This window comes from Falco punctatus (assembly GCF_963210335.1).
Source record: "Falco punctatus genome assembly, chromosome: 2".
Lineage (NCBI taxonomy): Eukaryota > Metazoa > Chordata > Aves > Falconiformes > Falconidae > Falco > Falco punctatus.
In genome coordinates, this window is record NC_137581.1 from 106,335,927 (window position 1) to 106,349,658 (window position 13,732).

The window sequence follows — 13,732 nt, forward strand, 5'->3', positions numbered from 1 at the left end:
ATGTAAGTTAATTAGGCCTCCAAGTATTATATCACAGAACAATTTGGGTTGGAAGCAACCTTAAAGATCATCTAGTTCCAACCCCCCGATCCCAACATGGGCAGGGACACCTTTTACTAGACCAGCTCGCTCAAAGCTCCATCCAATCTGGCCTTGAACACTCCAGTGACGAGGCAAAAGGGGGTCTACAAGAAAGCTGGAGAGGGACTTTTTAAAAGGGCATGTAGTGATAGCACAAGGGGTAATGGTTTTAAGCTGAAAGAGGGTAGATTTAGATTAGATATTAGGATGAAATTCTTCACTGAGACACTGCAACAAGTTGCCCAGAAAAGTTACAGGTAATAGGTGCCAGACTTTGTTTCCTAAAACTAAATACGTGCCCAAGACAACACTGGATAAGTTACATTAATCTTAGGTAAAACGGCAAGGACAGTAATCAGCTGGTTTACAAGGCCAAGGGGTGAGGAGTATCCCAAGTCAACTTCATTTGAATCAAAAGAGATGCACATTAACTGGCAATATAAACCCAAGCATTTTATCAGCATGCTTTGAGTGCTGTAAACCTGCCTGTTCGAATTTTAAAAGACAAGAATTTAGCTGTTTCAAGGAATTTCTGGTTCTACCTAAAATAGAGAGGAATTAAATTTATTTTATAGTTCCTTTCCAACTTTACATTTCAGAATAACTGTTGAGACTGCTCTGGTATGTTTTTAAAATTGTAGATACACAGATGATACGATCAATCAGAAACCACAAATAAGCTCATGTTTTAAAATATCTGAAGTCTTACTTGCCTCAGAAATTGGGGGTGGGGTGGGGCAAGAAATAAAATGATTAATGCCAGCATGGTACACACAGCCATATTTATTAGTTCACGTCCAATTACATAAAAAGAAAGCTGAAGCCATACACAAGTGCTGCTTTAAAATAAAGACAGACTACTGTTTTCTCCAACAGTTTTATTTCAAAAAGTACACAAGTCTGTCATGGAACTACAGCATTTTAAAATTCTGGATTTTGTTTTTACAAATTCACTCACAACACTTGTATTGTAAAATACCATTCCCCCAAAAGTGTGAATAGAAAACCTCATACTGAAATTCATATCAATATTCAAGTCCATGCCTTGTGCATGGGAAGTGTAACGTAACATCGTAATGTTTTGGATTCCAGGAAATATTATTGCTCCCATTTCAATTGAGCTGTGCCTCAATGCTAAAGGACCGATAACCAAAGGGTCTCATAAAGCACCTATCAAGTGTATAAAACACTGTTTCAGTGACACAAATAGTATGTCTTTAGACTGAACAAAGATCTAAAGTGATCCAGAATATACACTGTTAAGAACAAAACCAAAAGCTTATAATGAAAACCAGTAATATACAATATTAAGCATTACAGAAAAACTTGCAATTATGAAGTACTTTTACTATTAAGCAGGACGCATACATCTAATACGAGTGCAACTATCAGAGCTGATAAAGATGTATGCATTGTACATTTCTTTCAGAAGTCATGTTTTACCCCTCCAACAAGGCATTTCTGTGCACTACACTGCTTTGGAAGAAGTGTTTATTTCTAGGTAATGAAGTTTCACACAAGTATCTTTAAATACTCATTTCAGAAAGTTTATGAAAATGCTTGTAATGAATGGACAAGTGTTACGTAACCTCCACAGTATTACAAGTCTAACACTTTATTCACACCATGCTAAAATTGAGCTGTTTCTTCTATATATAGTAGTCCTCAACAGGCAAGTTTACAGTCATGACATTAACTAGAGGTTTCTTGAGTTCACTTAGAGTATTTACATAATGGTACCACACACACACTTTTTTTTTTTTAAACCAGACATTAAAATGCCACCTTTTAACTGGTGTATCAGCTGCCATTACTTCCTAAAAGAGTTCTGTTAGCAGAGTTATCTGTAAGATCGGACTCCTCACATGTTTAACCAGTTCACCTCCTACACAGCTAGAAATTAATTGCTAAACTATAGTAGCTGCTTTTGAGAATCATAATCCAGTATAAGTGAACAATCTATTGACAAAACAATTTATAATAGCGGTATTATGTTTTCATAGTAGTGTTGTATCCATTAAAAAAGGCATGATGATAAGCAACTTGAGGCAAAGTTTACCCCAAGTCAGAGGTTCTTTATTTCAGATAAGGACTATGTCAGATTCTATTTCTTTTATTTTCCATGCAATTACATAAATAGACAGACACTGTCAAGGCTGCTAAACCTAACAGCTAGGCTCTGAGGGCACATCATGCTGTCCTTTGTCCATTTATTATTTTGTACAAGCTGACAGAGCATTAAGCATGTGTAAACTCTGCTCTGTATGCTTTAGTGAGACGGGTTTCTGTTCTTGAGTGTCCTAGGGCTTACCTGACTGTAAGTACAGGGTCTCAGGCCAAACAAAAAGAACCACCACCAAAACAAAACCAAACCAAAACAAACAAAAAAAAGCAAACAAACAAAACCCAAAAAAACACATCTAATTTCACGTATGTCCACAGATTACCAAGAACCAAATTCAATAGGTTTGTTGCCTGGTTGCTTAGGTTTATAGCTATCTCTCAGTCTGTGGTTCAGTTTAGTTTTGTACTCAACTTGTATTTGTAACAACTATACCCTTTCAATTAAAGAAGGCCTTAGTCTCAAGGTAAACAATCAGTGTATGATTAAAACCTCTGAAGTCTCTTCTATCACAATAATTGGATGCAAGACGATGTCTCCTCATCTATTGTTCTTCATAAGCATGTGTTTGGCACAGTTACTAAACCTACTATTTACGACACAAGTAAAAGTCAACCACCCATCTCATTGGTACAACTGAGCAGTTTTCAGGAATATAAACACCTAGATCATAATTAGCAACTGAAGGAGTAACTGACATTTTGAAATACAGAACAATACAGAGAGTGAGACTAAAGTCACATCCAAAAATAGGCTTGGAGAGGTATAAATAGTACATACGAATCAAGAAATCAGATCACAGTGTCGTGTTTTAAAAACTGTACCATCATCTAAGCACCTGTTCAAACAGCAAGTTTAGGCACCAGAAATTTTTCATAAAAACTGAAGTTACAATCAGGTAAAGTTTATTGACAAGGCACACATGAAAGATTAAAAAATCTGATATCTAACAGCATCAGTTTACAATCTAAAAAAGTCCCAAATTTGTAAAACTGTAAGTCTAGAATACTTAATAGCCATTCAAGTTTTTAAATTCAGTATGAAGGGTATGTTCTTTACATTAATAGTGCCAGCCAAAAATTGTGCACTTAACTACAGATAGGACAAACATCTAGTAGTAAGCCAAAGGATTTATCACAGATCTATAAGCAGCTACAAAAAAAAAGCAGACACTAAACCTAGAAGTCTGGGGAAATGTTTTCTCTCACGCTGTTGCTACATACAAATAATCCTAACATCTTTCAACAGGCTATTCAGGTATTTCCTTCATCAACATGAGTGCCACGTACTATATGCCTTTAGAGTTTTCCAAAATACCTTGCAGTTTAACATCTACAGCTGGAATAAGCTGAAGGGACTCCCCACTTCCACCCCCTCAGCACAGGATCAAAAAGGAGAAAGTGGAAATTAGGAAGGAAGAAAATAAAAAAAATCCACAAAGACTCAAACTGCACTAACTAAGCTTTAAATCCAGCTTCCACAGCTATATAGTATCAGTCATTAGAAGCTGTACATGTAGAAGATAAGGAATTGTTCTGTTCCTCCTGTAATGCTGTAAGTTTGCAAAACTGAGAAGGGTTTTTAATCTAGAAACACAAGATTTGTATTAACTATTCTGGATAACTATTAACTCTATCCCAGCCGAAACACGGACACTATTTCCCTCAGATTCTGGTTGCATGAAACTCTTGCTCTTAAAAGTCCAAACGACTGTTCATAATATTTAGGACTGTTGAAGAGGCAAGGAGAAACAAGCTTTAAACTCCCTGCAAATTCATACAGAAAAATTTCAGCGTCTTAAGTAAAGGCTAACTACTACTTACATGTATATGGAAAAAAGATGTTTCCACAGTGATGTTAGAGCAGGAGAACAGATATCAAATACCAGTTACTTAACAGCTTTCATTAAAACCACATGGAGCTTCTAGATAATTGGTTTGGAAAGAAGTAGAGCACGCTCCCTTAAAATCTAAACAGGCTTTGGAAAATGCAAGGTACAATTAACTTAAGAACTGTATAAAGATACATATTCATTCTTGCTGTGACCGTAACAGTTGGATCTATAGATTTTAAAGCTTAGATACCACCAACAACCACCCGATAGGACCTCTTGCGTCAGATAACATAAGCATTACATTATCTACATGACTACAATGAGTTATTATTAAAAAAAATCATGTTTCAAAGAGCTTCTGAGGTCTCCTGTCACACTTCCACTCACTGGAATTTTAAATTCAGAGCAGATTCATTATATTACTTGAACCAATGAAATAACTGGTAGCCCCTGAAATAAGAGCTCAAGAAGCGCTCCAAACAAACATTACCAGGTTAAAGAACTGCATAAATACTCAGTTTGAACAGAACTCAAAGCCATCCTCAGTATTTCAGCCCCCTGCAACTACATCAGACAGTGGCCAGGTTCAAATATTTGTTATTGCAAAATTGAGGATAAAGTTTCAGGAACTCTGAGAAACTTCATGGTCTACATATGAAATGCCTTTGTTACTTCTCACTTGCGTCTCGCTGTTACATATTCAGAACTGCACATTAACTGGCATCTCTTCAGCAACCTACCAAAGGTCCAAATGCCTTCAGTGTCCGATATTTATTTAGAAACTTAATGCTTTTAGCAAATTGTTCAACTGTCATATACTAGTAAGTTTAAAATTAAAAATGAGAATTGGTGGCTTTTCAAACTAACTTGTTCTTTTTTTTTTTTCAAGGAAAATTGCATGCCATTGTTTAAACGAGGGATGGAACACAGTAGTTTTCTCTAATACTTACAATGAACACTTTAAAAACAGCATTAAATTAACAATACTTTATACTATGGACCCATCTTTGCTTTGTGCTGGAATCATCACAGGAACAGCTCCCATTCTACTTAAATTAGGTGCAGCTACCTTTGAAGGTGCAAAGGTTGGGTTTTGACCAGGAGTACGTTCAAAGTCTTCACTTGGGACTTGGCTATATGGAGTTTTCGTATATCCTTCCATATTTGAGGGAGACATTGAACCCAGAGAAGAACGGTTGCTGCCTATGTAACTGCGGGCTGTTGAACTGCGACTTTTTGGAGGTGGAACATCTTCTCTAAAATAAAGAAAAAAAACAGTTGCAGAACAACAGTGTTAAACAAAATGTATTTTGAATTAAGAAATTTAAAATGCTGAAGCTGCTAAATGGCTGAACCAGGCCTCGTCCCTTGTATATCCCTAATCCAAGGCTGGTTTAAAACTTAGTCAAGTTAATGAGCAGGACAATAGAAAAACAACAGATGATCAATCTGTGTACTCAGGTGCTCTCAGAAATGCAAGTGTTTCTAGAAAAATTAGTATATGTGAATAGGAATTACTTGTTCAAAGACTGAGTGTGCTTAAAGGATCGTGTTAGTTAAAGCAGGCAGAAAGATCATGATCCGAGGAGGACCTTGGAACCGAGGCAGAGACTGGAACTGAATAGATGAATCAACTGGGACAGGGTCAGGTGATGGATTCGCGCAACTGACAAGACCAAAGGAAACTTCTAAGAACTGCGGACATTTACTAATGATTTGATAAGTGTATCTAAGCTGTGCTGTATCCCTTTGTTCTCTCCCACTCACTGGGGTGGTGACCCAGCTCTGAGTTGTGATTAAAGCAAGCCTAGTGGTACCCATGTCTGTGTGAATTTTTCCTTTAACAAAGAGTTCAGTCACCATTCCTATGTGAAAGCAAATTTCCAGTTTGTTTCTTTCTATGGTGATACAGTACCCAGAAGAGGCTCACATATTACTTGAAGTTAAAAAAATAATAAAAAAAATATCAAGTATTCATTGCCTTTAAAATCTTTATTGAAGTTACACATGACTACCTAACACCACATGCAAAACAAAAAGTTCTCTGACAAGCTGTTAGTACGTTAATAAGCTTTCCAGATTAAGACAGAAATGTCAACTGTTAAGTATCTTATTTGCAGAAATACATATTTAAAAGTTAATCTTCAAATAATACTGCTCAGAAACTAGCGATGTCATTACCTGATATCGTGATGTACTTCTTTCTCATATTTCTTTTCTCTGTGTTTCTTACAGCAACAGATGACGAGAAAAGCCAGTACAGAAAGACCCAGCAGAGTTCCTATAATAGCTCCAGCAATTATGCCAGCTGTATTTATAGCTAGAACAGATAAATAACAATACTGTTTAAGTGTCAGATTTGCATGACCAACTACTTTGCTCAAACTCAACATTACAAACAGTATGCTTCCACGTGATCCAGGTTAATAGTATAGCGCTGAATCACAGAGGATATGCTTCACTCACATGCATTTAAAACAACTCTAAGAGTTAACAGTTTTCTGCACAAAAAGCAACATTTTGGGAAGTAAAGGCTTCAAGTTACACAAGAGGATTTTTAAAAAACTTTTAGGAATTAATTTAAACAAGATTATTCATTTCTAATACACAAAACACTATGTGACCATTATACAGCAAACACTTACGAGGGGTGACATTCAGTTCAACAGAACATTCATCCATGCCCACTCTGTTTGAGGCAATACAACTGTATGTACCAGAATAGTCTTGAGAGGCATTTTTCAAGAGAAGTTCCCCTGTATTTTTATCTACAAACAATGAAAGATAGAAGTTTACCATTTCCCAAAGTTTAATTCCATATTCAATACTACAGAATTAATCCAGCACATAGATGAAATCTTAACTAAAAAATACCATATTGAAAATATCCAAATAAAACCAAATATGTATCACGCTGCAAAATACTATTATTCGTAAAAGTCCTTTACCTTGTTAGAAATTTATTCCACAGCATTTGACTTTAACATTAAGCCTACAGACTAATTACTCTGTCAATGGATAGGATCAGATACTTAAAACAGCCAATTATCTCACCCTAACAGAATTGTACAATACAAAAGATTAACTGCATCCCAGAAATACCTCCTGCTCTTCTCTCTAAGCCTATTCTACACAACCAGCTCAGAAGCCTGCAGAACCCATGCCAACATGAGGTGGATCTAACCTGAAAATTGCACCCCAGTGGGTCACCAAAGTCTAGCTATGCTGACAGAGTAGGAGACAATCAGTGAAAACAAAGGCTATTCCCCCAGGGCTTTAAAACCCATTGACAGCTAACTTTGTGAGGTTCTACTATATGAACTTCAATTGGCTTGCATGCTTTAATTGCCAGTAGATTTCCATCAACACTGCAAGAGGCTACATCACACGAACAAAGCACCACACAAATACTTTGCTCTTCCTGCTGAAGAAGTTCGGCAGTGTCTAGATTCTCAAGAACATGTTCAATGTCCCCAAACCTACATCCGCAAGCCCAAAACATTGTTTTATCAGGTTACATGCCACTTTTGCATACTTCCTCACTCATTCTTGTCCAGCACTGCTACAGCCAATTGATATTTTTGTTACCATGAGACCAGTTTGGGATCTGGAGATAGAAGGGGCATAACAAGAGAAGCTTAAGGTCTCGAGTGGTACAGAGGACACTTGTTTTGACAAGAAGATATCAAATAGCACTACCAGAAGGCAAGTTTTCAAAATTGAGAACAGTGTAAGAATCTTCATATGTAGCTGATTTTTAGGGATCTGTGTTCTATCTAAACTATTACAGATTCTTATAGACTATAGAAGTTAAAAAGGAAACTGAAGAATTCACAAAAGTAAATTTTTGTTTGTTTTAAATGAATTAGACTGAAGCCACACCTGAATTTACTGAGACAAAAATTACAGGAGGATAGGAGACCCCTACGAGGAAGAAACACACAACTTCTTATTCTGTCTTCTAGGCATCCACTTTTGCTACTCTTAGACACAACACCACTTTGTCCTGTATGTCCTACACAAGCTGAGTTAAAGTATGTCTATTACAGATTCTTAAACTGCCTCACCTGCAAGAAAACTTCACCATCAAGGTTTAAGGTTTTCATAGCTACAAAGAACATCAAGAAGAACTGGTACTGAGCAGTACTCTTCCAAAAAATATTCCAGAATAACTTTCACAAAGCCAAAACTCACAAATTAACCTTCTGCAATGAAATTCTCCCAACAAAAATCCAATACTGCTCCTATAATAATTTAGAACCCATAAGTCAAGACTCAGAATATGTAACTCCTTCCTGTATGTCAGCTCTTGTAAGAAGAGGGTAAGCCTTCTCTTCTCCATTACTCTTGACAACTTTTCTTCTAAAGACATGTGCCTCTTTTTAACCAAGAAGTTCTGTCGCTTGATCAGGAATTGAAGACCTCAGTTCAATCTCTAACAGAATTCAAGCTTTTATCTCCCCTTGCCTGCAGGCAGCTCTAACCACTAGTCTAGACTGTTCTGACTCTTCCCTACTGTCCATACATGCATCAAAACTGCCAACATCAGCAAGCAAGAGAACTCACAACGCTTAGGCACGGGTTAGTATGATTCTGCAGCCTAACAGTAAGAATCTCAACTTAAAGCTTGAAGCATTTCCCTGTATGAATTAAAAAAAGCAAACCCACTTGTTTCAATGCCAATTTTATTAACCAGTGAGAGGGCAGAAGTGACACTATCTTGACTACTCTATACTAATGTTAAGTATGAGATGCTCACAAGTCAAGATAAGCCAAAAATACAAATGCAATCTTTCTTAAATATTTCAGACTAATAAATAAGTTTGACAGTACTCAGCATGGAAGTGGCAGGAAGTTCCTGTGAGCCAGATACTCTCCTCCAGTCATAAGACAAAAGCGGGGATCCTTCTTGTGATGCACATTTCAAGATAACGTCTTTTCCAATCTCCTGTGATCCTTCAACGGAACATTTAGTTCTTGCTGGCTTTACTAATAAACAAAGTACCACTGATCAGTCACAATCAAAATGGTTACTATTTGCATTCCAGTAGGTCAGTCTATTTTGCTTAAGACCAAGCTTGTGCAACAAACTGTTGCTGTGCATGGAAATGTATTTCTACGAAATACAAGCCAAGCACAGAATTTTAAAAATGCTCATTTATCTGGAATATTGTTCCCTTCATCTCCCGGAACAGAATGATGTCCACCCCTCCCAAAGACTCAATAATAGATGCATCATCACAGATTCAGTACGACTTTGCCCAATAAAAGTTTTCATTTTAGGTACCAAAGACAGAACGGAATAAACACATAAAATATGTCAATGAAAATTCAAGAAAAACATTATCTTACCAAGTACAGTCAACTGTATTTTTTGGCTTTGAACTCCAGGAGCCTTCTTCACTTTGCACTGGTATGTGCCCGTGTCTGCTGACTTTAAATTCAGGATATCCAACGAACCATCACCAGATTTGGGATCAGGATTTGTAAACTGCATCCGCCCAGTCATAGCAGCATAATAATGATTATAGATCCTGTCTACAGCATACATAATTATCTATAAAACAGAGAAATAAGATTCAGAAATCCACTTGGCATGTAAGCATTCAAAATAATTTGCCATCTTCAGATTCCTGACAGTTTCTTTCTGCTCTTTTAAATAATCTCAGAAGTTTGACATAGCCAAATACCTCTGTCTTCAAAATATCACTACACACAGTACTCTAACGAATACTTCAACTAAACACCTGCCCAAGTAGCAGTATGTCAGCATTTACTTCTAACTGAAAGAAAACTGTTTAAAATTAGATTTCATTCTGCACAGCCTGTCTACCAAAAGGAGTCATCTTATTGATACGAAAGGGTAGGGTTAGTAACTAAAAGAGTTAATATCTTTGAAATTAAGTCCTCATAAATCAGTTTTCAATCAGGAAAATAATGCAGGTACAAAAGCATCCTTTGTTTTCTGGAACTGAAGCATATTTAATTTGTGAGTTCTTTAGAAGACACATTTATAGTGAGAAACTTCTTGACACTTCATACTTAATCTGCTATTCCAAAACTACCACTATATTTCATATGACTGGTGCTTCCAAGGAATTTAAGATTACAAGCATCCCAGCCTGAAAAGGTGGAAGTTTAAAAAGTCAGTTCCAAAGTTCATACATTAACCCACTCAAACAACTGAATTAACACTGTCCAAAACAATTCTCTACTTACTATTTGTTCCTTCTTTTGATTATCTGCTGGTATCAATACCCACTCAATATCTAGTGGGCCTTCGTCTTCTTCCGAGAGTACAAAAGTACATGGCAATGTAACTTTCTCTCCTTGTGCTTTCTCAAACATTGATTGGTCAACTGAAGTTATACTTAGGCTTCTTGTTAGACCTATAAAAACCATATTTTTTATATTTTAAAAACAGGCTACATACAGTTTTCACCGTAAGTGTTCTATTGTATATTATTATATATTCAGATCCATAATACTTTTCCTGTATAGAAATCATGCCACTAGTCAGACCTGTTACTGCTTAAGAGATGCAGCATGTTACTGAACACAATGCAAAGTCACATGCTGTCCATTTGGAATCATACCCAACAAGCAGTTACATCTTTCAAACCATGTTTGGTTTTTGTACAATTCCAGTCCCATACAGGCTAAACCAAAAATTTCTGGCAGCACGTTTTTCAAGTTATTAGATAATCACCTTATCACTACTCTCCCACTGTAAAATGAAAGCCTGGATGAAGCCCACCAGGATGGACAGACTTCTTGTGATGTCCTGCGTTAGACCAAGTTAAGCCACTCTGCCTTAAGGTGTAAGGCCTCTTCTATCTACAGGGAGCGAACAAATTAATCCTTTCTAAAACCAATCAGTTTTTTTTTAAATTTGTTTGCCCTTTCTGCTGGTTTTAGTCCTCAAAAAAAAAAAAAAAAAAAGCTGTGTAATCCTTACCTGCATGCCTCTAAGCAAAACATGTCTCCAAACAACAATTTTTCCTCAATTCAGTGCTGAACTGAGGAAACAGTGACACAAACAGGCTTACGCAGAAGGTCTGAAGCAATATTTCCCCAATTTTACAACAAATATAGGCTCCCCTTATCAAGTGTATAGCCCCATACATCACAGTCAGGAAGCGGAAAGCTCTCATTGCTTGTTATGGAAACAGGTTTGGCATTTGTACATCCACTGTTTTGTCCACCTTGCTGGGTACCAAGCTCAGATTTTCAGTCATTTTACATGTGTAGTTTGCTGCTCGTCACAGCTAGACAGTCACACAGATGTTACCACAGCCACAACAGATGCAAGGCCACAAGAAGAGCGGCCAGTGTAAAGACAGGATTGTTTTGGTGCATCTGTAGAATTACAGCCTCAGAAATAAAATTTTAAATTCTTATAAACAGTGCATTTATGCTCTAACTTGCACTTCCGCACTAGCTCAAGTTATTATCTAAATTGCACTTCTCCGTATCATTTAGAAAGAAGAAGCACCTGACAATTTACAGACAAAAGCCTGCAAGAAAAGACCTTCACAATAGTTGATTACGAACACAGTTGCAAACCAGGTAGGATTATTTTGCTTCCTACCATTCATGGTATTACTCTACATGGCATTACCTTCATTCCAGAAAGGAAAAAGAAGAAAAAAACCCAAACCACCGAACACCAAGAAACATCAATTTGAGGTACAAAAGAGATTTAGGCACAATGTTTCTTACCAACTAGTGTACATCTTTTCAAAGATAGTTCTAACAGGTTTGTATCACCTCTTTTTTGACCACAGTAAACATATCTGAGCAACTAACTGCTACTGCGCTGAATTAATACAATTTCCGAAATGATACTGACCTCCATGAATGCTGGTTGACTTGCCACAGATGCTATCCCCTTCTAAAGGATCCTTTCAGATTTCCAACTGTAAAACTAGCCTTTCTAAACGGCTTAAAAAGCTCATTTGGCTAGTGAATTATATTACAGTGTAATCCTTACGTTTGATCAGCTTTGCATAAACAAAGACAACATTACTACCAGCCATCATCTCTAGAAATGGGTATATTCAGAGTACATTCATGTTTCCATAAAGCACAGTAGCAAAGAATGAAAATTCCTAGTCTGTTTTTCAGTGACTTCCATACTCTTCTGTTCCCCTCTCCCCACTGCCTCATTAGGGAACTCTGATACAATATTCTCAAGTTCCATCTCAAATTGCATTTCTGCATTTTCATTTTACTATATTAAAGCAGCAAGACAGAATGTCAAGCACGATTTAGTGACTGATGATGAAATACATTATGATGTCACTTCTTTAAGAGCCTCAAATGTATAACCCAGGAAATGAGAAGCTTTCATCCAGAAGTAAAAAGTTAATTACCAAAGCAGTACTTCTGCTCTGTGACAGTATCTCCAAGAACAGTTACTTTGCCGTTTGAAGTTCCACAGGGATGACCAAAGAACCACACTTGCTTTCCCCTCCCCACGAGAGGATCTGCTGAGGATTTCTCAAGGTGCTCAGTAATTTGGTTACGAGGAATACACCACCTGCCCCTTCACAACGGGTAGCGGGTAACAATTCATGTTGGAGATGCTGTAATACATCTGTACTACTAAAAAAGCGTAACATCTCTGATTTTTAGTTGGCACCTGCTGAAACACACAATATACCCAAAACAAACTGGACAGCCAAGTACTCCTGTATTCCTATGTTGATATTGGGGTTTTTACTAATTTTCTAAATAAACACAACTTGTACAGTGGTTTACTTCTCTCCCTCTTCTGCCATGACTTTGCTTATCTCTTTGACAATTTCAAACAAATACCAAAGTAGAAATAACAGTCCAGTGCAACCAGAAGTCCCTGAAGTTACTCATTTGTTCTGACATTGCTAAGAAGCATGAGATCCTTCAACTATCTCTTGCCTCTTCATTGTCAGACGACTCCCTGCAAGTACAATTTCAAAGCGGACATTACACGCGCTCTTGTTCAGACAGCAAAACACTGAGAAAGGGACACTGGGAACAGGGAAAAAAAATTATGGTAAAAACTGGAAGTACTCCATTTCAGAGGCATACTCCTAGGAAACTAGGCTTAACAGTCCCGCCTATCACATGGCAGCTTGCTTAAAGTGCTTTACAAGCCACAAACAGCAAGAAGCTCAGTCACAGCTTCTACTACAACGATCATTTCTCTGATCCAAATCATATGAATCAACGTAGTAACCGTAAGCCAAACACAAGCAGGACCCAGCAGCCCAAAATTACTTGCCAGAAATTTATCACGCATAGAAGACTTAGAAAAATTGAAACTTTTGAAGCATGAGTAGTATGTTCCTGCACACTGACTGCATGTAAACTTGCCAACGGAAGATGAAGTACGTGAACCTCAAGATAGCTCTCAAAAATCACTCCTGCATGCGAAGTTTGCAGCACACATTAGCTGGTATGAGAGCTTCCCAATCTCAATTCCCTTCTTAACACATGTTCCCCAACACCTCATTTTTATTACACCAGCACTCCACAGTCTTTCTTATTAAGAACACAAGCATAAAAAGCTATTTTCCACTTCCCTTTTTTTTTGTCAACATTAGAATGACAGGCAGAAGCAGCAAGCACCTCAATTAAGGCAGGCGTCAGAGCTAGCTGTTTGAACTAACCGTTAGCAATATGAGGGAACAGCAGGTAACACTAGTTGGGGA

At 37.3% G+C, this 13,732-nt stretch overlaps 1 protein-coding gene across 2 annotated transcripts in view; it reads right to left on the reverse strand.

The window, feature by feature from the left end:
• The window catches only part of CXADR (CXADR cell adhesion molecule), a 49,903-nt gene that overhangs the window by 9,266 nt on the left and 26,905 nt on the right, over nucleotides 1-13,732 (reverse strand). Inside the window, exons 2-7 of one of the 2 annotated variants that reach the window (XM_080374610.1) lie at nucleotides 10,257-10,426; nucleotides 9,390-9,594; nucleotides 8,871-9,026; nucleotides 6,683-6,805; nucleotides 6,219-6,357; nucleotides 5,107-5,293 (exon numbers count right to left, since the gene is read on the reverse strand). In XM_080374610.1, coding sequence (XP_080230736.1) covers nucleotides 5,107-5,293; nucleotides 6,219-6,357; nucleotides 6,683-6,805; nucleotides 8,871-9,026; nucleotides 9,390-9,594; nucleotides 10,257-10,426 — 980 coding nt within the window. Of the gene's footprint in view, nucleotides 1-846; nucleotides 5,294-6,218; nucleotides 6,358-6,682; nucleotides 6,806-8,870; nucleotides 9,027-9,389; nucleotides 9,595-10,256; nucleotides 10,427-13,732 lie in introns of those variants that run through there. The other variant, XM_080374609.1, reaches the window with a different exon arrangement.